The sequence below is a fragment of the Gopherus flavomarginatus genome, chromosome 3 (genome assembly GCF_025201925.1).
Source record: "Gopherus flavomarginatus isolate rGopFla2 chromosome 3, rGopFla2.mat.asm, whole genome shotgun sequence".
NCBI lineage: Eukaryota > Metazoa > Chordata > Testudines > Testudinidae > Gopherus > Gopherus flavomarginatus.
In genome coordinates, this window is record NC_066619.1 from 27606748 (window position 1) to 27631220 (window position 24473).

At 38.5% G+C, this 24473-nt stretch overlaps 1 protein-coding gene across 2 annotated transcripts in view; it reads left to right on the top strand.

Moving 5' to 3' along the window:
- Positions 1–24473, top strand: part of WDR70 (WD repeat domain 70) — a 265622-nt gene that overhangs the window by 233173 nt on the left and 7976 nt on the right. For both annotated transcript variants that reach the window (XM_050943791.1, XM_050943792.1), the window contains exons 14-17: positions 10392–10492; positions 11956–12035; positions 14424–14540; positions 14942–15104. In XM_050943791.1, the coding sequence (XP_050799748.1) occupies positions 10392–10492; positions 11956–12035; positions 14424–14540; positions 14942–15104 (461 nt within the window). The remainder of the gene's footprint in view (positions 1–10391; positions 10493–11955; positions 12036–14423; positions 14541–14941; positions 15105–24473) is intronic.

Below are 24473 nucleotides of genomic sequence, written 5' to 3' on the forward strand. Positions count from 1 at the left end.
AACTTAATCTTAAACCTTCTTGATAAATAGTCAATGCATTTGGCCTGTAAATGAACCTGGTGGGTAATGGGAATAAATTGAATGGGAATGTCTGACCAAAGTAGTGTCTGACATTCCTTTCCATCGTACCAAGCAGACCTTTTTTCACCTCTTCTTCTAAGTTTTCATGGGAAAGTGCATTATTGCTTCAAAGCTGCTGGAATGAAACCTTTTGGTTTTACTAATGAGCTAGCAGTGTGTTAGCCTCTACTCTTCTGATACATTAATTTAGTTTTCATGCACCTGCAAGTTTTTTTAAGGGCTAGTCTGCACTAGAAGTGCTATAGTGGTGCAGCTGCACCAATAGAGGTGTGCTACTGTAGTGCATTTGGTGAAGATGCCATATGCCAATGGGAAAGAGCTCTCTTGCCAGCATAATAAAACCACCTCCATGTCGGCAGGAAAAGCTCTCCTGCTGACAAAGCACAGTCCACACCAGCACTTAGGTCAGCGTAACTTACATCACTCAGGAAGGTGGCTTATTCAACCCCCTGAGTGACATAAGTTACACCAACGTAAGTGGTAGTGTGTACCAGCCCTAAGATACTTTCTAAGACTGTCTGCTGCTCCTATTCCTGAGCATCATGCCACCACAAAGAGACTGGGACTTTCTAGGAGTAACGCTTATTGAACAATAACCTTACTGAATTAGAACTAAGCATTTGTAAATATACATGGTTCATATGCCTGCATTTCAGGATACTGGCAGAACATCCCCTCACCGTAGGCATCCGTACCTTCTGTTCAGAACCCTTAGTTCCCCCATCCACACATAGACTAAGTGGCTTGTGCACTATGTTACAATCCAACTCTGATCCAACATCTGCAAAATTGGGCCCTTTGTACACACACTGCCCCATCACTAGAAAATGGTGAGGGCTTTATCTTGTGACTGTTACTCATATTAAGCATCGAACTTGTGCACAGCTAAAAAGGATGGTCAGCCAAAGAATAGTCTTTGCTAGATGTTCTAGATTAGATTCTTCCTCTGTTGGCAATAATCACTCTCTCAGCTGTAGAAAAATAAGTCTTGTCTTGCCCAGTTCACACAGAATGGTTGTGTCTCCCATTCCTGTCCTGACACAATAATCCTAAAAAAAAAAGTTTTCCTCTTTTTGCCCTAATTCCAAATCTCCAAGATTAAAGTAGTTGCACTCGTTAAATGTGGTAGGGACTTTGGTATTGTTTTCACAGAACTAAGGAGTTCAAGAACATTCTGAAGCCATGTGCTCTCTCTTTATTAGGCTAAAGAAAGGAATAAAGGGCTTTTTATACTCTAGTATAATTAATCAAGGCCTGATTGACAGAAATTTACCAAATGGCCCAAGTTGATATTTCCTTGTTGTTTGAGTCCTGTTCTACTAGAGAGATTTCTGTCTCCTAAGCAGCAAGTAGATCAGTATCTTTCTTTATAGTTAGAGGGCAGTGATTTTGGTGACAACATTCCAGCAGCAGAGCAAACCTTTTACCTGTAATTGAAGTCAATAGAAATTAAACTTGTAGCTAAGTTCAAATCTGACACTATGCTACATGCATGTATCAAAATATTTGCAATTTCCAAAATACAGCATGCACACTCATGTGTCTTAAAAATTGGAATCCTGTCCTCAATTATTGCTCTCTGCAACTCTTTTTTAGCCTGTTTCCCATTAGTATATAGAAAATTGTAATTTTCTCTTACTCGTTTCCAGTCCAAATTCCTTTGAGCATTTCCACACGTTTTCAAAGTCACATTTCACAAAGTCAAAAACATTAGTGTTGCTTCCTTTGCTACTTTATCCTCCTGAATATTCTAATTCTAATAATTGTGTGAACACTACATTCTAGATACTTCTTAATCTCCCACTTTATTTACTGCACTTGGCTCCTTTTCTCGGATGAGAGCCAGAGGAGCCTCAGTTCAGATTTTTTTTTTTTTTGGCTTTTTGGGTTTAAGGCAGACCCTTTGTATAATTTTAGCATAGTTTTTCTTGTGTAAACAGGCTCTTTCGGGCTGGAATGGGAGAGCTTCAGCATAATATCAATACATGAGGATGTCTTTTTCCACTTCAAAGGGCAATTAATATGAATTGTATAAATAAAATTATGGCATTTGTTTTTCAGTTTTGCAAATATTTTTAAATGGAGCAGTTTTAAATGAATTTTTGATCTTTTTCAGTTTTGCATGCATCATAATTTGGAATAGTAACTGTCATAGGCCCATATGCCCCTGTCATGGAAGGAGGGAAGAAAGCTAATTAAAATACAGCTGTTCTCTAAGAGCCATGTCGTCTCTCACTCCTCTGGTCTGTGAAAGCAGTCAGGTGGCAGACCACCCCTTCCTAGCCATAGTAACATGACAGACCTACCATTGGCTGCCAGCTCACCACTGTGCTCTGAGACTCCAATAAAGGGAGATTACAAAGGGTTCAGGTGAAATTAATATTGTCACAAGCAGTGTTAACTTTCTATGATTTTTGTAATGCAGATCTTCAGCTGTTCTTGGGGCAGAACATGCCAATTAATGCAGCTAATAGGCCATGCAGATCTTTCACAGTGGGAAGAAAGTGGCTAAGGGAGGGATGAAAAGAGCATTCACTGCCTGTATCTGCTTTTTCTCTTACTCCCATAACTGCACCATGATTTCTTTGTAGTTTTGCTCTCTGTGCAAACAGACCTTAATTCTTACTCCCTAATAATACCTTACAACCTTGCACTTTATTTTATACCGGCGGTAGTTATTCCACAGTTAAGATTAAAGCTAGCTTCCCATTAGAAGTTTGAATTTCTGTCCACCCTCAGCTTCCCAAAAAATAAATGACTGCCCCCTGAAATTTCACAGCCACATCTCAGCCCAGGATACTTGTAAGTTTCTTGGAAGTTTGGGAAAATCGGAAGAAAAGTGCTTAATGTGATACATCCTAATTCTGAGCTTGGGTCAATACAGGCGGTAAGAAGTACTAAGGTGTCTTTACATCACCTTTTCAACCTGGAGGTAGCCAGGAATCATTCTTCTCTGTGAAAGTTAGAACAGTCCCAACCATCATAGCATCCCAGAGCAGCCAGTTTGGTGCACTCCTGCTCAGTTTTGTAATGAGTAATCTTGTGGTATATATTGGTATGTAGTGGAATTTTATAGTCTCCTAAAAAAATTGTTTTTAACATTTGGATATATGTGTGTGTGTGTATATATATACCATGTAAATCAAGTGGATTGAGAGTCAGGGATGAAGGATTTTGTGCCATTGAGGAACTGACTGAATGCCTAATCATTAAATTCAGGGGGAAAATAGTTGAGCCAAACGTATTTCCCAATGTTACAATTTGTCCAGGACACTGAAATTAACATCCCTGCTATTAGTTAAAAAAAATCAGAAGATATGTAATGACAGATTGTCACTATTTAGTCAGTAGACACAACATTTAGATGTTGTAAAACTAAACTTTCAAAACTTAATTTTTTCTCTTCAGCTATTTGTAGTATCATCGGTAAGAGTGTATGTTTTTTAATTTTATTAATATTGTAACTCCAGATGTACCCCTTAAATGTAAAAGCAACTCCATATAACTACCAAACCTCTGTGTCAGACAAAGTTAATGTTAATTAATTTATTGTTTCTTGAAGAAATCATGCAAATAAGCAGCGAGGGACTTTCTTAAATAATATTGCTTAATTATATTTTAAATGCTTTTAGAGACAATAGATGTTACTGTATTAATGTCAATAAAAATAAACAGGTCTTCACCATGAAATTACAGTTTATTGAAAATCTAAAGATATGATTTATTTTAGACTACATAGGTGTGTTAAATAAATTTGCTACCTGAGTACGTACCATGATGTTGACAGAGTGGTGTTCCATCAGCAGTGCTGACATAAAAATTATAGTTTAGACAAACACTCTGTCAAGAGAGCCCACTTGGCTGCTGTTATGGTGGCCTGTGATTATGGAGTCTGACTACCACTGTCAAAATGTCTTTTTATGCATTTCAGTATCTCTTCTGCTGACAGGCCGCTTATCTCGCTGTACGGGTGGCCAAGAACAGCAAATCAAAATGACACAATTCAAACAGACCCCAGCACATATCGTCATGGCCACTGAGGCAGAAAGCAATTGGCACTTTTGAAAGAGAAGTTTTGCTTTTTTAACGAAAAATATTTTTTATCAGCACCTCCTGCTGTCACTGTTTTATCTTATAGGTTCAAAACAGAACCTGAAATAGGATTATTGTGGTTTTTTTACCCCTAGTCAGTTTCAAGTACCTCTTGAGCTGAATATTTGACGTTTCAAATTGAGACCATGAAGATTAGCAGGAAGCTTTAATAAACTCTAAAGTTGTTGGCATTTTTATCTGCTGTACTTGTTGCATACTATTATAGTTTAATTTGATCTCCTAAATCACTAATCCTTTGCTCAGCTTTGGAGACTTTATCTATGAATTATGAACATTATGTTGTACTGTCAAATGGGTCCTGCTCTGAGTTTCTTTTATAAACGTTATTCCTCTAGCTGCTTGCTGTTTTCACTTACTGCTTTTAACATTTCTGCCATTTTAGACAACAAGTCCTCACTCTCCTCCAGTGGGGTTGACTTTCTTTGGTTGCTGGACCATTGGAAGATTTCACCTGTTTTACTCTGCGTTTAGCTGAAAGCAAAATGGGAGAGAGTGGGCTGATTTTGAACTCTTTTCCATTCAGTTAAGATTTTAAGGCCACTGGCAAGTTAAAGGAATATAGTGGAATAAGGATGTTCCCTAAAAAATTAGGAGCTCTCTGGATCTGACTAGAGTGACCAGACAGCAAATGTGAAAAATCGGGACTGGAGTGGGAGGTAATAGGAGCCTATATAAGAAGAAGACCCAAAAATCAGGACTGTCCCTATAAAATCGGAACATCTGGTCACCCAAGATCTGACTCCAAGTGTAACTGTCACATTACCTCATCAATAACTTTCAAATCATTTCATAGCTATTTCATTTAACTTTTAATAGACATGTTTTAAAGTATCATAATAAGGAATCCTAAATGAAGGGAAACAACTCAGATATACTGTTGCTGCTGTAATAAGTAGAGCTGTGTGAAAATCCACTGTTTTGCCTATTTCTTTTCAATTCCCAGTATTAACCCCCCGATTACCAATTTTTTTCCAGTGGTTCATTATCAATACACAACAAAATGCAAAAGAAACATCTCTTACATGCTCCAGTTTACCTTAATAGTGGGATGCTGGCTGCAATTTTTAATCTGATACATCTAATGGAGCTATGTTCTTCCTATAGTTAGCCATTTCACTATATCTTATTGGTACACTGACTCATCTTAAATACAGCCTTGCACTCTTTGATGGCAGAAGTGGTTAGGGTTTAAGCTACCATAGTACATTCAAAGACATTATGTACTCCTGAAACATGTTCCCCCATGGATTCTCTTTGCTTTCCCGCCAAAAAATGGTTTATGTAGAAAGCAGAGAAGCCGCACCAGTGCTCACTCACCCCTCCCCGGCAGCATGGGCACATCTATTTGGGCAGCTGGGGGAGAGGTAAGTCACCACGATGGGGGGAAGGGCAGGGTCTAGGGATGCCCAGCTGCCCGAGGACGTTAGTCCTGGCTGAGCTGGGCGGTGGGAGGGAAGAGGACAATGGTGATGGAGCATGGGTCAGATCTACCCCAAAAACCTCCCCTGGCTGCAGGAAGCTCTCCACTATGGGAGTGGCGGGTCTTGAAAGGGGGTCTGGGCGCAGGGGGTGAGACTCAGTGGGGTGGGGGTTCCGGGTGCGTGCGGGGGGAGGCTTGGCAGTGGGATTTGGGTGTGAGAGGATGCACAGGAGTTGGGTGGACGGGGGAGCAGCTCAATGATCCATCCCTGTACAATGATCTCTCCCCCCACTTCCTGGCCCTATCGCTCTTCAACCGCAGGGTGAGAGGTCACTGTACGGGGAGCTGCTCCCCCTATCCACCCAACTCCTGTACATCTGGGCCCTCCCGCTGAGCCTCACCCCTCTGCACCTGGAACCCCCCTTCTGAGCCCCTCCTACATTGGGAGCCCCCACACACCCAAAGCCCCACCCTGAGCCTTACTCCTGCGTTGGGAGCTCCCTACACCCAGACCGCCACCCCACTGAGGCCCAGCCAGCTGTATCCTGACACCCCCTTCCCCAGCATCCAGACCACTCGCTTGAGCTCTCCACACCCAGACCTCCCATCCCCCTGCTGAGCCCTAACGACCTTCACCTGGACTCCCCTGCAGAGTCCCACTCCTCGTGCACCCAGAACCCCCCGAGCCCCTGTGCATCCAGATCCCCACACCACATTGCCCGCACCCAGATTTAATCACACAGAACCCTGGTACCCTTGAGGTAATTCTGAACCTAGAATTTTTAAAATTCTGCATATTTTATTTGTCCGAATTACAGTAACACAATAACAATATAATCACGCCATTTTCAATTATATTGGCAATTTCAAAATACTTGTCATCAAATAATTGAAAATGGTGTGATTATATTTTGTTATTTTGACAAATAAAATATACTGAATTTTAAAATATTGTGCACAGAATTTTTAGTTTTTTGATGCAACAAACCTCAATGCCAACTCTGCCCACAAATCTACACCAGCGACACCATCACAGGACCTAACCAGATCAGCCACACCATCACCGGTTCATTCACCTGCACGTCCACCAATGTAATATATGCCAGCAATGCCCCTCTGCTATGTACATCGGCCAAACTGGACAGTCTCTACGGAAAAGGATAAATGGACACAAATCAGATATTAGGAATGGCAATATACAAAAACCTGTAAGAGAACACTTCAACCTCCCTGGCCACACTATAGCAGACCTTAAGGTGGCCATCCTACAGCAAAAAAACTTCAGGACCAGGCTTCAAAGAGAAACTGCTGAGCTTCAGTTCATCTGCAAATTTGACACCATCAGCTCAGGATTAAACAAAGACTGTGAATGGCTTGCCAACTACAAAACCAGTTTCTCGTCCCTTGGTTTTCACACCTCAACTGCTAGAACAAGGTCTCATCCTCCCTGACTGAACTAACCTTGTTATCTCTAGCTTGCTTGCATATATATACCTGCCCCTGGAAATTTCCACTACATGCATCTGACGAAGTGGGTATTCACCCACGAAAGCTCATGCTCCAAAATGTTTGTTAGTCTATAAGGTGCCACAGGTTTCTTTGCTGCTGTCTCTTGGGTGTAGTTGAAGTTAAGCACCAGCTGCCGTGTTGTAATGCCATTGCAAAGACTAAATGTTAAAGTAAAACAGGATTTTTTTTAAAAATTAATTGATTTTAAAATTAGATGGAATTTAGAGTAGGGCTGGATTAAATTACACCAGGGCCCTACACACACCAAGGCTCCTTATAACCTTGCCCTTCCCCTGTGCCATGGCCCTCATTCTCTTCTAGAGAAGCAGGGGCAGTGGATTGGGACCGGGGTTGTATCTGCATGATTCAGGCCTCCTGTATTCTCCTCCTGCTACATACACACTTTTGGGATGGAGTTGGCAGAGTTCCCAAGAACAGTGGGTTGTAGAGTTATCACACCATCGAGATTCATAGGGAAGTGCATACCTTTCAGAGCTATTGTTTCAGGCTGTCTGTGGACTAATGCTCACATTCTCATGCTCGATACACATTTTCAATCTTTTCTTTGCAGGCATGAGGGCTAGAAAATTAGGGTGTTGGGATTTTTTTTAAATGAAAGCTGAGATTCTGACTTCATCATGTGACTTCAGGAGCAGGGTCCCTTGGTTTCAGGACTAAAGTGCCTGTGCTTTAATACATTCTTAGTTTAGGTTGCTCACTAAACACCTACCTACTAAAATTCTAAATTAATTCTAAGTGTAAAAGCCAAGTTAACTGTGAGTCTTAGGATATATACGGTGGTTACTAATTTAATTCTTTATAGTGTGAGGATTTTCTCCTACTATCTTCACATATTTAGTGCCCAAGCCTGCAATGTTCCGTCATCTGAGTAGTCCATATTTGCACAATTGACTTCAGTGGGACAACTTGTATGAAGACTTATAAAGATTTAGTTCCTAGGATTCAGTATTTTAGTCTTTCAGGGTAGTGTATACTTCTGGCATGATCCTAAAAATCAACATGAGTATTTTTTGTCACGTGTTGTAAAGTAGATTTATACACCAGTGGTATAGTAAAGTTACTTGACTGTTCAGAGCTTGTATATGCTCAGTTTTGAATAAATTACATTCTGGAGACATTTTACTGTTTCAGAAGATTTATAATGCTGTGTTTTATGGCAGTTTCTTCTGCCTGCTCTGAAGCACGTGTCACAGTGTTTTTAAGTGTGCTGTGCATGTTTGACAAGCTAGAATTTTAGCAATTCCCATCAGTGCATGAGGCACAATGTCTCAAGATTTGTTATTGTTGGCTGGTATCCAGTACCATGCTATAAAATACATTTACTTGACAGAAGAAAGTGGTGAACTGCATTAACTACAAAGTTTTTAAAGGCTGGCTAAACACATGCAATAAATATTAATAAACGAAAAGGCCACTTACCTTTAACCTTTAATTCTGCTATTAGCTGTGTGTGTTTAAAATTACTGTAGCATTTGAGTAATAACTGATATTGCAACAAATAAGAATTGTTTTTTTAAAAAATAAACAGCTTATTAACAGGCTGACATTGACTGCATCGGTAACTTGTTATTGCAAATGATGGATTATGGAGATGCTGAACTTCAAGAAATTTAACGTTACATGCCTACTAGTTGCTGCCTGTAAAATGAACTTTGACCTTTAATATAGCTGTATATTTAACCTTGCATACCTGTGGAAGCATGGAGAGGTGTCATTTTTTTAAACTATTGTGTCTGTGTGATGTGTGGGATGAGGTTTATATTAGGGATGTTTCAGAAGGCTCTATTAACTGCCACTTCATTCAGGCTCAGCACTGTGAAACCTGTTTCTCAATAAATAATTGAGAAAAGCCTGTATTTATCTTATAGCCAAAAGAAGGTCCAACTGATTAGGGCTTAACAGATTTTTGTTTTTTCAGGATCAGGCATTCCACTAGTATATTAGCACATGGCTCATATTTAACATCCAAATGAAAATGTATTGGGACTAGGCCAGGAATAGGAAGGAAACTTGGGAATGGGAAAGGAAAGTATTGGATGGGGGTGGAAGGCTTGAAAATTGGCAATAGGGGAATATATAGCCATTGACTTAAAGGTCACCAAAGTAATATAATAACTCCGTAAAATGTCTCCAGTCTCCCAAGTTTACAGTATTCTGTTTCATTTACACTCGTTATTATAATTTAAATTGTTATACTTCTCTTGTTAAAACTAAAGTGAACACCTGTTCTGTGGCTTGTATAAGATATTTTGTGCAAAAGCACTCTTTCTCACGCCCCCATCTCAATAGATATATAAATATAATTTAATAAACAAATGATTATTCCAGGTTGAAAGGTTCTCCTGGGCAAGGTAGAACAGTAGGCTTGGAAGGAGGTTATGAAAGATGATTGAGCACATTTCAGTGAAATAATATCATGAGCATGAATCCTTTTAGCTCTAGATACATTTATTAGATAGTTAATACAAGTCCTGTCAACACTATAACCCTCAGTCTTAGAGTTTATTTATCTCTGTATAAGGTAGTTATCTCAAACAACAAGCACTCTCCAATTATCTAAATACATAAAGTTTATTGTTAGGTGAACACTAAGATTTGTTGTCGCTCACGGTAAATAATGGTCTTTGCTTTATTTACCTCCTCAGTCAATCATCTTGACCTTTCAAAGAGATTTTTCATTTTGGTTTTGTAATTCAAACTGAAATCTAGTTTTCATAGTTTCATAGATTATAAAGCCAAAAGGAACTGTTGTGATTATTCTGATCTCCTGTATAACACAGGCCACAGGACTTCCCTGAATTAATTTCTGCTAGAACTAGAGCATACCTGGTGATATGTCATATGGATGAATATGTTGAGTGTGTAAAACAACAAGCTCCTAAGGCCCTGACAGTCTAAAATGAGTTTGTGTACTGATCAAAATAGGGGCGGAGTATAGGCTGAGGCATTCACTACAGGCAGAGACTGAAATTGGATTAGTTCTTTAGGACATCCTGGGGAAAGAAGAAATCAGAATGAAAACTGACTGTTTTTAAGTTGTTGCAGAGTCAATGAGTGAGAGAGCAGCATTGTGAAAGTTTTAGTTCTATAGGGAAGAAAGACTATATGAAATAAGACTCAGGACAAGGACTTAATTAATTATTTTTAAAAAACCCTCGCAAAATTGTATGCTATATCTTATTTCAAGAGCTAAATGGTTTGAGACACAAAAACACTAATCCAATATCAATATGTAATTTTATTTCAGAGTGTTGTGCGTTGTCTTTGGCATCCCAAGCTAAACCAGATCATGGTTGGTACAGGAAATGGATTGGCTAAAGTATATTATGATCCAGTCAAAAGCCAGAGGTATTTAATAATTACATTATTATCATTAAAACCATGTTTTTTTTTCTCAACCTGAGACAGACCATATTAAAAGTTGAGGAAATTAGTTTATGAGCATTTGTGAGGCAGTGAGTAAAAAATAGTAGCTTATGATTTTCAGAAGCAGTGCATTTTCCATTGAGCCTCTGATTCCACTGTATACTTGGATATTAAAATTTGGAACATTATCTGAGGTTTTGAATACTTTCCATGAGGTTCCATCAGTGTACTGTGTGAAAACTGATTTAGGAATGCCCAACTAGCATATCCCTCACAATCCCCGAAGACTGTTGAAGTGGTGTTTGTAAAAAGACTGTTTAATGTAGTCATACTTGTTTTTCTGAAGTAGCATTTTGTTTAGGAGTCCAACTCTTAGTTTGAATTTCAGTGGTCTGTGCAGTTATGCTGAAAATCCAAATTTGAGAAGAGGTGAGGAATGGAATAAGAGAATTTCCCATCCGCTTCGCTTTCTTTGCTGCCTATGGCCAATAACTGCATATTTAAAGGATGGAAAGGCAGAAGCAATTAATGAAAAGGGAAGCTAGCAGTTGAGAGTGGCAGGATGAATTTAAAGACGCTGCCTTGTTTGGAATTTAACGTCCTCATCGCATAGTTTTTTTGCCAATCCAGCACATTTTCCTGCTGGCAGATGGAGAGAGCACAACTGATTTTCTGATTGTCCTTTCCCACCTGTATGTACAATGCTTAGTTCATTTGCATGCTCAGATGCTTCTCTCTCTAGCAGCCAAAGGAGTATTATACTCTAAATTTCAAGCTGTCATTCATATTGGATGCTGATTGTAACCTGAATGCTTGATTGTGGGGACAAGCTCAGGTTCCCAAGATTTCTGGGACCCAAGTGTTTTTTTCTTTCTGCGTATATTTTTGAGGGCTTTGTAGTGATTTGACATCAGAGCCTGGGTTCCTGCTCCTACATAAACAAATGCAGCAGGATTCCAACCCTGAAGTCTGAATGGAAGAGGCACACTCTTGTCTGTGATAGTTTCCTGGTTTCATTTTTTCCTTTTCCTTCACAGATATATAGCTTTATAAAGAAAGAGTGCACCAATTTGTCAGTTACAATTTAAGTTACTTCCAATGAGACCTATGCAAGCTTTGCCCCATAGTTCTGTCAGGGCATCTTCATTTAGACCGCCAATACTTTGCTGCTGAATGAGGATAATTGGGTTGAATAGTTGCAAATTGTGTGGTGGTTTTTGGGCTGTGGACAAGCAAAGCATAAGATGAAACTACCATATTCATATCCACCTCTGACTTTAAGCCACATTATAACAATTTCATCAACCTCTCGAGCCTCCCTTACATACATACATACATCATACATTTGTAAAAGTACTGTAGCCTGGCAGGGATTTTATCTTGAACAAACACTTTCTACTTCTATTATAATGAAATAAATTATGTCACTTTATTTTTTACCATAGGGGAGCAAAACTATGTGTGGTTAAAACAAAACGAAAAGCCAGACAGGCAGAGACTCTTACACAGGATTACATTATAACACGTAAGTAATTTGAACATATATTTGTAAGGTTAGACTCGTATGCATTTCTCAGGCTTTCACCTTTATATTTCCCCATCTCAAAAAGTCAAACTATCGCCATATTGCGCATTGTTTTTACACTTCACAGGAGACTAGGTATAGCCCAGAAGCAGTCCACCATACTACACATCATATGAAAATGTTCTTGCATATACTCTATATAGTTGTTAATATCATTATTTACAAGGTGCAAATACAGACTTGATCTGATGAAATTCTGGATGGGCTAAAGTTTTCCTTCAGAAAGCCAGGCTGGTTTTTTAAAGTTTATATATGTTTCATACAAAAAACTCCATGAAAAATACTTTGAGATTGCAAAGACAAAAACTTAGAAGTCAGGGAAAGACAGGATTAAGGTGGTCTATGGGGTTGATGCAGATCTCTGACACTTGGGAGCATACACCGTACCAATAGAATGTTCACAGACTTAAAGGACAAGTCTTGAAGACATTCTACTAAAAATGTGGAAGTGATGATTTTCCAGGTCTTAGAACTCAGCCAAAGATATGTGGAATTTTTATCTGAACAGATAAAACACCACTCAGAAGTACCCTCCTGCAAAATATCAAGTTTATACTAAAAACTGTGAAGATGCTAGGGCTGCTCAAAGAAATGGTCAAAAAAAATGTTAACATTGGCAAAATTACCTATTCGTCCGGAACCTCACTCTTGGAAGCAGCTAACCCATATTTACTGAAACTTTCCAAATTTCAGTATGCAAGATTTTCTGCCTCAACAGTTAGTTTGGCAAAATTATAAGCACATGAAAAGAGGGGCTTTATAATGGGTAATTTTAGGCAACCTTAACTGTAACATTGAACAGCCTATAATAGAAATAGTGTCTATACGTTCATTAATTAACGTTTGTATTTGAAAGTGCTTCAATTATGCAAATTTTCAAAAATTGGAGCCTAAAAATCCAGTGGGACAGCGGCCTCTGAGTCAGTTAGGAGCTTTAAAAAATCCCATCATTGGGTACTTAGGTATGGATTTCTCTAGTTTTTTGAAAATACTAATTTTATCATGAGGGTTTGTCTGGTTCTTTCTTGCACATAATTGTGGAAACCCGGTAAGAACAGATCCATACTAAGTAACGTACGGAAAATGTTTCTAAACTGATAGAATTCGGAGTTTCACTTGACAGTTTCTTTTTTTGTAGGTTTGTTGCTTGTTTGGAAGCTTTTCAGAAGCCCCCTCCTTACAGGGAACATAAAGCATCGTTTTACCAAGAAAGCACAACAAACCATATTTGAATTTCAGAATTGCATATACTGATTGCTCAAAATGCAGGAATGCCACTTGAGGGATTAAGTATTACTTTTAAAATACAGGCATATTATTACTCAGCTAGATTTTCTTCAAACAAGCTTGACTCCACATATGGCAAAATCTTGGATCTGTACATTAATCACCTCAAATGCCCTGTACAAACTGATCAAGCTCATTACTTGCTGACAAACTGTTCAGACACTTCATACTTCATGAAGTCTGCAAAAATAAACTCTAAACATTTATTCCTAAAGATCCACCACCATATAATCTGGGTTGTGATTTAATTAAGTCTAATAAATTAAGCAGACCTCCCAGAATAACTCAGAAAGAGATGATGATGATTCAGTGGATAGTTCTGATTCAGTGTAGAGCCAGTGCCCCCACATTAGAGGCTACTGTGCTGCTGAAGATACTGTCTTTTTGTTGAGAGGTTAAGAACAACACACTGACAATTTGTCGCCGTTAAAAATACCAGGGCAACTGTCTCAAGAGGTGTTAAATCCTGGTGTCCTGGCCAAATTCTGACTGCAGTAATTAGGTCCTGCCAAACTAAATTTACCTCATTTCTTGGGGAAAATTGATTTTGGCAACATATATAGAAGTGCATCACAACTTGAATCAGGGAGGTGATAATCCCCTGTCTGTCACTTTGCTGTAAAACTGTGCCTGGAATTTTGGTGACTTAGCACCCACTATTAGAAAGATGTAGAAAAATTGGAAGCTCAGAAAAGAACAAGTGGTTGATCAGGTTACCGGTGGGCTGACCAACAGAGAAATGAGCTAAATAAGTGTAAATTGCCCAGGTGATTTATTAGACTAGGGAATAGTCTTTGGAGAAGTTGTGGAAATCTGGTTGCTTTAGACTTTTAAAAACAGACATGACAAAGCCCTATAAAATATACTGTGATAAGCCAATGTGGAGGCATGTTAGAATGACGTCCCTGGCATTGCACAAGGGATGGCATCCTCTCCATGTAAGGGTCAAAAGCAGTCTGGCCCATAGGGTTAGAGATGTAAAAATAAATATAGTTGCTAACATTTAGAATTGTTTTCCTAAACTGTGAATCTTCTCTTTAGCTCATGCCCTTCCAATGTTTCGTGAACCACGGCAACGAAGTACCAGGAAACAGTTGGAAAAGGATAGGCTGGATCCCCTGAAATCTCACAAACCAGAACCTCCAGTAGCAGGACCAGGTAATGCATATTTAGTCTTTTCAGGTTGTTATAAGTAAATGGGAAACTTATTTCAGAGTTCTACAAGTAGTTTTGCTCATGAAATTATATTTACATTACAAGTTGTTTGGGACTGGGAATGCTGTCTTTCTTATGGGTGTGTACAATGTCTGGGTTGCTACTTCCATACAAATAAATAATAACAACGACTGGCTTTTTGTTTAGGCCCATAAAGTATTCAATAGAACACTGCTGTGAATGCAACTCTAAATGCTATTTTCTTTTCTTCCTCACATCTCTTTTCTTTATAGTAATATGTAAGTTCAGTACACTACTAGATCAGTGTTACACACACAGTACTTCACATTTTGCCTATGTGTTCATTACTCTCACTCTCAAATATATTTTTTTTCCAATTATAGGTCGTGGGGGCCGTGTTGGAACTCATGGAGGTACATTGTCATCATACATAGTCAAGAATATTGCATTGGATAAGACTGATGATAGCAACCCCCGAGAGGCCATTTTACGACATGCAAAGGAAGCTGAGGATAACCCCTACTGGGTTGCTCCAGCCTATTCTAAGTAAGGAAACAATTTTTAAAAATACAAGCAATATTTCTTAAAGCCATTGGGAGTTTGATATGAACAGAAAATATACATTTTTAACAGCATTCTCTGCCTTTTCTGGATTATTGCCAATAATATATAAACTAAGAGTATGTCAGAGCTCTGATTTTAAGGCAGTGTGTACAACCCATCAAATTGTTAAAAGTATAAATTTCTACAATTTCCATTTTTAAAAATTAACCTTTTAGTGCTAGAATGCTATTTTAAAGCTTTCTAAAATATATTTGTCTTACTATTTCTCATGGTCCTAAATCTGTTAGTTAAACTCCACTGTACTAAGTAATCCTGGCTTTATAAGTAGAAGAGTACAATAGTACCAATACGTATTTTTAAAATCTCTTAACACTTTCTAAAGTAGATGTTCCTCTAAAATGTATGACATAAATAGCATGGTGTGATGTGGATGTATTAATATTTTCAAAATTTTTCAAGATTCACACTACACAATCATGTAGGTATGTATACATGCTAAAAGACAGACCCATGTTACAAGACCTGTACATCTACTTAAGTTAGCTTGGCTTTATAGGTGGAAGGATACTAAAAATAGTTTTTTTCCCTAAAATAAGTCTCCTCCAAAATGGGGCATAAACAAAAACATGAGTGCTTATAGTGGTATAATGATTTAACTGGCAGGAGTCTGGGTTGACCTGTAGAATATACTTTTGCCATTTATGAGTTATTTTGCCATGTCTAATTCTTGCCCATAAACTTTTATACCATCAATATTCAATGCATAATATGTGTGTGTCTGGTGCATATGCATTACATGTAAGGGCATTTAAACTATGGAATAAATTCCCTCAACTCTTTGCTTACTTGTAAGATTCTAAAACAATATCTCACATTTTCTGGCTTTTTTGTTTATAAAAAATTGCCACTACAACATGTTTTTTTCCAAATTATTATTTATTATTATTTAACTCTTAACTAGCACTTTTCATCTGTAGATGTACAAATGCATCACAAAAGAAGGTAAGTATCAATAATCCAATTTTACAACTGGAGAAAATGCTGCCACTGTGTAAGTTTTACTTCTGTAATTGAGAAGATGGGGGGAGGGATAGCTCAGTGGTTTGAGCATTGGCCTGCTAAACCCCGGGTTGAGAGTTCAGTCCTTGAAGGGGCCATTTAGGGAACTGGGGTAAAAATCTGTCTGGGGATTGGTCCTGCTTTGAGCAGGGGGTTGGACTAGATGACCTTCTGAAGTCCCTTCCAACCCTAATATTCTAATATTCTAAGATAATTAAGAAAAGCCAAGTTTGAAAGTTACCCATAGTATGTTAACAGGGATGGGTATTTGTGATGTGAACACTTATCCTCTGAGCTGAGTGCAACTTCTTTGCATAGACCATTGAACAGCTATCATCAGGCAACAGTTTTTGGTCTCCATTGACCTAGGCTGGCTTTGAACTGGGAAATATTAACTTTTATAACACCTATGCCAGTGTTACAAAATATATAAAATAAATGAATAATGCAGTACGGCCTATATTTACCAGCCCAAAAAAGTACTCTTTAAAAAGATAATTCTGTGAAGGTTACTGTAATGGAGATACCAAGTATGGTGGTTGTTTTTTTCTTATTTGGAGATTCACATGTGCTTGAGATTAAATTTATTCCGAGTCTAAATTCAGATATTTTTACTTAAAATATATAAATATTCCTTCATAAAGAAGTAGATATGACCACTCAGACCATCAGATAGGTAAGTACTCCAGTGTATATTTGGCTAAGTAATTTCATTGATGAGACATTAGGTTTCATCCCTGACACCTGTAATGTAATAGACATGAAAGTTTTAAAATGTAGTAATATTATAGAAGGCTCACTGTGTCAGGTGGGCAGATCTTGTTACGGTTTATTGTTTAAAAATGTAGCTGCAGGGGAAGAAAAGAGCTGGCAGAGAAGTGGGGAGGATGTAAGTCCAGAATGCTATTAGATTACACACCAGACAGTGATGTGCAGGACGGAAGGGAGAGCTTGGACAATAGCCAGCAACATGCTGGCTTGACAGCTTGGTCGACGATAAATTTCATGCCAAAGAAACTGCAATTATCCCTGCTTAAAAACTTAATTTTTAAGAACGGTGTCAGAGTGGTAGCCATGTTAGTCTGTGTGAGCAAAAACAATGAGGAGTCCCTGTGGCACCTGTCATAACATTTTTCCCAGATCTGGACCTTAGTGTCCAAATTATGGGTGTTAGCATGAAAACCTCCAAGCTTAGTTACCAGCTTGGACCTGATAACGCTGCCACCAGCCAGGGATTTATACAGTGCCTAGCTCACTGTGGTCTCCCCAAAACCTTCCCTGGGGGACCCCCAGACTCAGATGACTTGAGTCTTACAACAAAGGGAAATAACCCCCTCCCCTTGTTTCCTTGTTACTTCCTCCCAGGCTCCCCTCCCTGGACAACCCTAGGAGATTCCCTGCTTCCAGTCCTGGAAACACAAGTACCGAGAGGTCTAATCTCTCCCCCCCCCCTTCACCCAGAGGGTATGCAAAGTCAGGCTTAGTAAATCTAACACAAAGAGATTTTCCCCTTGACTTCTTCCTCCCACCAATTCCCTGGTGAGCTGCAGACTCAGTTCCCTGGAGTCCCCACTAAAGAACAACTCCAACAGGTCTTAAAAAGAAAGAAAAAAGGACATTAAAAATAGGCTCTGTATCAAGTTGAAAATATACAGGGTCAATTGCTTAAAAGAAAAATGAATAAACAGCCTTATCCAAAAAGAATACAATTTAAAGCATTCCAGCAACTACACACATGTAAATACAAAAGAAAACAATATAAACCTATTGTCTTACTATTTTTGTACTTACAACTTGGAAACAGAAGATTAGAAAGCCAGGAGATAGAAAAATCACTCTCAGAGCCGAGAGGGTCAGACACAAGACAAAGAACAAAGAACTCACACCCAAAACTTCCCTCCACCCAGATTTGAAAAAGTCTTGTTTCCTGATTGGTCCTCTAGTCAGGTGTTTCAGGTTACTCCTTTCCAGGTGAAAGAAACATTAACCCTTAGCTATCTGTTTATGACAGCACCATAGAGACGAACAAATTTATTTGGGCATAAGCTTTTGTGGGCTAAAACACACTTCATCGGATGCATGAAGTAGAAAATACAGTAGAAAGGTATAAATACACAGCATATGAAAAGATGGGAGTTGCCTTACCACAGGGGTAGGCAACCTATGACAGACATGCCGAAGGCGGCACACAAGCTCATTTTCAGTGGCACTCACGTTGCCCGGGTCCTGGCCACCAGTCCGGGGACTCTGCATTTTAATTTAATTTTAAATGAAGCTTCTTAAACATTTTAAAAACCTTATTTACTTTACATACAACAATAGTTTAGTTATATATTATAGACTTATAGAAAGAGACCGTCTAAAAACGTTAAAATGTATTACTGGCACGCAAAACCTTAAATCAGAGTGAATAAATGAAGACTCGGCACACCACTTCTGAAAGGTTGCCAACCCCTGCCTTCCCAAGTGGGGGATCAGTGCTAAAAAGCCAAGAGCACTGACCCCCCGCTTGGTAAGGCAACTCTCATCTTTTCATATGCTGTGTATTTATACCTTTCTACTGTATTTTTCACTCCATGCATCTGATGAAGTGGATTTTAGCCCACGGAAGCTTATGCCCAAATAAATTTGTTAGTCTCTAAGGTGCCACAAGGACTTCTCATTGTTTTTTTTAATTGTTAAGAGGTATCCCATGGTAAATACATTTTAAAGTAATTTTTTATTAATATATACACACACAAATTTGGACTCTTTCTGTATATCATACTACATTTCTGATGAAAGTTTGCCTATTCGTACTTGGATTTTCGAGAACATAGGCATGTAGTTTATGCCTAATTTACATGTACAGTTTCGCCAGACAGGTGTATCACTAGTCATTTGTGCATATAAATAGCCAATGTCATAGTTGTGATCATTATATATATATATATCGGACTTCGCTATGTAAATAAATATGCCTTATTTATGCAACATTTTACAAATATTTCCAAAAATATTTTTAATAAAAATATGCAAAATATAATGTATGTTTGTCATAAATTATCAAACTTTTTAGCATACTTTATGCTATATGCAGCAGTTCCTTAGGGCCAGAATTGTGTCTTCCCATGTGTCTGAACATAGCTTGACACTGCGAGTCTGTGGTTCCAAATAAGTATCTGAGCAGTACCACAGTATAAATAATACAAGATAATGTGATATTTTAATTAGATTAGGAATCCATTTAAAATATACTGTCCTAAAGCATAGAAAAATGAATACATTTAGTGAGTGTTCATTTTTTAAAGGGCTTTAATTAAATGATTGTATCTACAAAACATTAATTTTTAAAATTTCAGTTTTTCTTTCTATTTAACTTCTGGGTACCAGAACAATGCTTTTAAACTCACTATTTCTTTGTTTGTATTCTTTCTCTTAGATAATGTTTTATTTCTGTATGTATGGGCAATGTATAGTATCATAAGAACATAGGAGTGCCTATGCTGGGTCAGACCAAAGATCCATCTAGCCCAGTATCCTGTCTTCTGATACTGTCTTCTGATACCTGCCAATGCCAGGTGCCTCAGAGGGAATGAACAGAACAGTAAATCATCAAGTGATCCATCCCCTGTTGCCCATTCCCAACTTCCGGCAAACAGTGACTAGGGACAACATCCTTGCCCATCCTGGTTAATAGCCATTGATGGACCTATCCTCCATGAACTTTTCTAGTTCTTTTTTTGAACCCTGTTATAGTCTTGGCCTTCACAACATCCTCTGGCAAAGAGTTTCACAGACTGACTGTGCTTTGTGTGAAGAAATACTTCCTTTTGTTTGTTTTAAACCTGCCTATTAATTTTGTTTGGTGACCCCTAGTTCTTGTGTTATGAGAAGGAGTAAATAACACTTCCTTATTTACTTTCTCCACACCAGTCATGATTTTATAGGCCTCTGTCATATCCCCCTGTAGTCATCTCTTCCAAGGTAAGAAGTCCCAGTCTTATTAATCTCTCCTCAGATAGCAGCCATTCCATACCCCTAATAACTTTTGTTGCCCTTTTCTGAACCTTTTCCAATTCCAATATATCTGTTTTGAGATGGGGTGACCACATCTGCATGCAGTATTCAAGATGTGGGTGTACCATGAATTAATATAGAGGCAATACGATATTTTCCATCTTATTATCTATCCCTTTCTTAATGATTCCCAACATTCTGTTTGCTTTTTTGACTGCTGCTGCACACTGAGTGCATGTTTTCAGAGAACTATCCAAAATGATTCTTGGTAACAGCTAATTTAGAACCCCTCGATATGCATTACTTTGCACTTATCAACATTGAATTTCATCTGCCATTTTGTTGCCCAGTCACCCAGTTTTGAGAGATCCTTTTGTAGCTCTTCGCAGTCTGCCTGGGGCTTAACTATCTTGAGTAGTATTGTATCATCTGCAAATTTTGCCACCTCACTGCTTACTCCTTTTTCCAGATCATTTATGAATATGTTGAAGAGGATTGGTCCCAGTACAAACCCCTGAGGAACACCACTATTTACCTCTCTCCATTCTGAAAACTGACCATTCATTTGTACCCTTTGTTTCCTATCTTTTAACCAATTACCAATCTATGAGAGGACCGTCCCTCTTATCCCATGATAGCTTACTTTGCTTATGAGCCTTTGGTGAGGGATCTTGTCAAAGGCTTCCCGAAAATCTAAGTATAGTATATCCACTGGATCCCCCTTTTCCACATGCTTGTTGACCCCCTGCCCCAAGAATTCTAGTAGATTGGTGAGGCATGATTTCCCTTTACAAAAACCATGTTGACTGTTCCCCCATAAATTATGTTCATCTATGTGTCTGACAATTTTGTTCTTTACTATAGTTTCAAACAGTTTGCCTGGTACTGAAGTCAGGCTTACTGGCCTGTAATTGCCGGGATCACCTCTGGGGCCCTTTAAAAAAATTGGCATCACATTAGCTATCCTCCAGTCTTTCAGTAATTTATCAATTTAATCCATTTAACAATGTAATCCATTTACCAATCTCTTGTTTCACCAGGCTTTTTTATATATATATTTCCCCATGGGTGATTATTCACTTAATGAGAAAAATAGAAAATTCTTTGCATAAGCTAAAAAATCCCTCACTACATATTTAATCTTTCCCCCCCATTCCTGGTTTTTTAAATAATTTTAAACAGAGGAGACTACTAGGTCCAAGTTTTTTTGCTGATCCCTTCCTTTAATTTTCATAATTCTGTAATTGCGATGACTGAGTTCGAGCTCATCTGGTCCTGATTCATAGTGGTAGAGTTAACAAGTATGTCAGATTATCAAGTCATGGATATAATTGACACTGCACTTTGAGGTTTTCCTTTATAATAAACAGTGGGCACAGAGCCAAAAAAGTTGTGGTTTACCCTCACATTCTTAGTCACAAATAATATGTGATGTCTCCTCACAGTCATACCATTTGCCTGAAGCCAGCTTTATTCTTTAATGAATGAATCCTATCCAATGAGTAACAATAATTTAGAAGAATTTGATCTATGAACTTCAAATTGCAGTGAAAACATTTGGGATGATACACTCTGGTTTTAAGTACTAGAGGAAAATGATTGTGCTTTAACCTCTGTCTTCTACAGTCACAAGCAGGGGAAGTCCTTTTTTATAAGGCTTATCGGGGCTGATCCTCTTGACATTTTAAACTTCTCTGTAAGAACAGCAAGATGTCTTCTGGAAAGAGGAAAAGAAATCTTCATGTTAATTAGTTACTCTTTATGTAGAAGCCTCTGAATAGAAACACAATAGTTCTGGCTTGATCTGCTGTATTTGGTAGACTTTTTCATTTTTATTTGAAAGTACAATAAGAAAGAGCCATACTTAAATCAGGTGTGGGAGAATATTTAAAATTAGACTTTTTTCCTCATTTACTAGCTTTGAAATGCTTTATGAAACTTACCTATTACACAGCTTATAGTCCACATTTATTTTTTGGAAGTCTCAAAACTAGCAGTGAAGATTAAATAAAATTACATTGCTGTAATAAAAGATTGACCTATTTTTAAAAAAATAAGAATGTTTTCTTAGGAAAATTGCTGTTCTATATTTAACTATATTGCTTAGCTGTGGTAATGAATTATTTAAGAAAACAATGAAGTAAAAACATTTTTTAAAGTTCTTTACTTACATTCTGACAGAACCATTTTTTTTAAAAACTGACAAAAATTGGTTTATTAGGACTGGTTGTTTAATTTTTTTTAAAGTTAATTAAAATCAATTTGGCAATGAAAATAAGACTTACTAGACAGTCTCACTTTCCTTTAGAGAATCATAGGAGTTGTCATATTGGAACAAGACCAGAACAGTCCATCTGGTATGCTATCCTGTCTCTGGCAGTGGCCCGTTTCAAACTAAGGTGTCCACAAAGTCAGCTATGTAAAAACAGGCCAATAGAGGAAGTTTGTTCCTAACTCTAGGCAGTTGGTCGTGGGCTCCTGTCCTGAAACATGGGTAGTTACATATTATATGCTAGATATTGTAACTGTAGATGTTATTTGCATAAGTGTCTTATCTTTCTTCATCTTTAAGTGGGTGTTCTAAAAGGATTACGGAGGGGGAATACAGGTGCAGTAACCCTGAAACTGTGACACACGTCACAATGGATGAAGATGGAGCAAAGACCTTGAGATTTGTCAGGGAATAAATTGTTAGAGACCTTGGTGGGACCAGTTTCAGTAGAGTGAAGGGGGGTTGAGGACAGATTGAAGAGTTCAAAGAAAGAGTTGGAGGAAAGGAACTTGAGGCAACAGTTGTTAAGATTTTCAACTTTCTTTGTGAACTGTTTGCTTTAACACAGCTTTGCAGAGATGCTTTAATTATTTCAGGTGTCCTTCTGTCTTTCAAACGTACCACCAGAGGGAACCACTAAATGTTGTAGTTGTGGATCCAATCATCCACATTTGAAGTGAATGGGTGTTTTACACTGACCTGAGTGGTACAGGATAGGAGCCTAAGCAGGAGGTATCTTCCTGTTAATCTAAGACTTTTATGATCAACATTTTATATTTAGCAGTGTTAAAAGAAACAGTCATTAAAATAAAATGGGCTTTAGAATTGGGGACACAATTAGAGCTTTATGATCAGATGGCAGTGATACCATATGCTAAATAAAAGCAGATACCTACTCCTTCAAAAAACATCAGTTTCCTTTCCTCCAGCATGTAGGCACCAACTAGGGTAGCTCAAGTGCATTTTTGGCTAGAGGGGTTTAGGACAAAAGAGAAAAAGAACTGTAACTCCCCTTTTTTGTTACTGCCAGGGTAGGTGTTTTTAGGAGATATCTTAAAGTTAAATAATGTTGCATCCACTTAGCCAAATTGTATAATTCCTGTCTGTGTCCTCATTGTTCCCTTCACAAAGGGAGGTGGCTTAGGGAAAGGAGTTGTAATATTGATTGGAGCACATGCAATCCTTTTCTCTAAGAAAGCACTGGTTCATTGTAACCTAAAGTGTAATAAAATTGTGGGTAGATTTTTTTTAACCTAGAGAGCAGACCTGGTCAGATCATTTTTGACCAAACAATTTCTCATCAAAATATGCTGTTTTGTCAAAGCCAAAACATTTTGCAGACATGTATCTATTCTTTGAGTGCTTGCTCATGTCAGTTCTATGCTAGGTGTGCATGCATGGTTGCCAGAGATTTTTTTCCCTTAGTGGTATCCATAGAGCCAGTCCTAGTGCCCCCTGGAGCCCCATGCGTATGTTCTGGTATAAGGAGTGCCACCGGCCCTACACCCTCTCAGTTCCTTCTTACCACCCATGATGGTGGTTGGAATGGCTTCTTGCCTTTGCAAGGCTTTTCTAACCTAGTAGTTTGAGCTTAATTCCATTGTATATAGTTGTAATTAGTCAATTTAGTTACCAAGTTAGTGTTTAGAGTGTAGATAGTTATCCCGATCTTAGCGGGATGTCATCCCATGGACTGGGTAGGCCCCAGTCTCCGGGATTCAAGCCATGCTCCACCTGTGGCAAATCTATGCCTGTGAGCAACCCGTATTCAGCCTGTCTGAAGTGCCCTAGGGAAGCTCAAGTGAAGAAGTGTAAAATCTGCAGGGGCTTCAGGCCAAGGATTGAAAAAGATACAGACATTCGTTTGAAGGCTCTGCTGATGGAGACAAGAAGCAGCACATGGAGAGAGGGACAAAGAGGACAAAAGGGAGTAGCAGACATGATGAGACCCTTGCTGGGCCACTTGTCCTCCCCAGATAGACTGCAGGAGTCGAGGCAGCTGTTCTTGGCCTCCAGGAAGC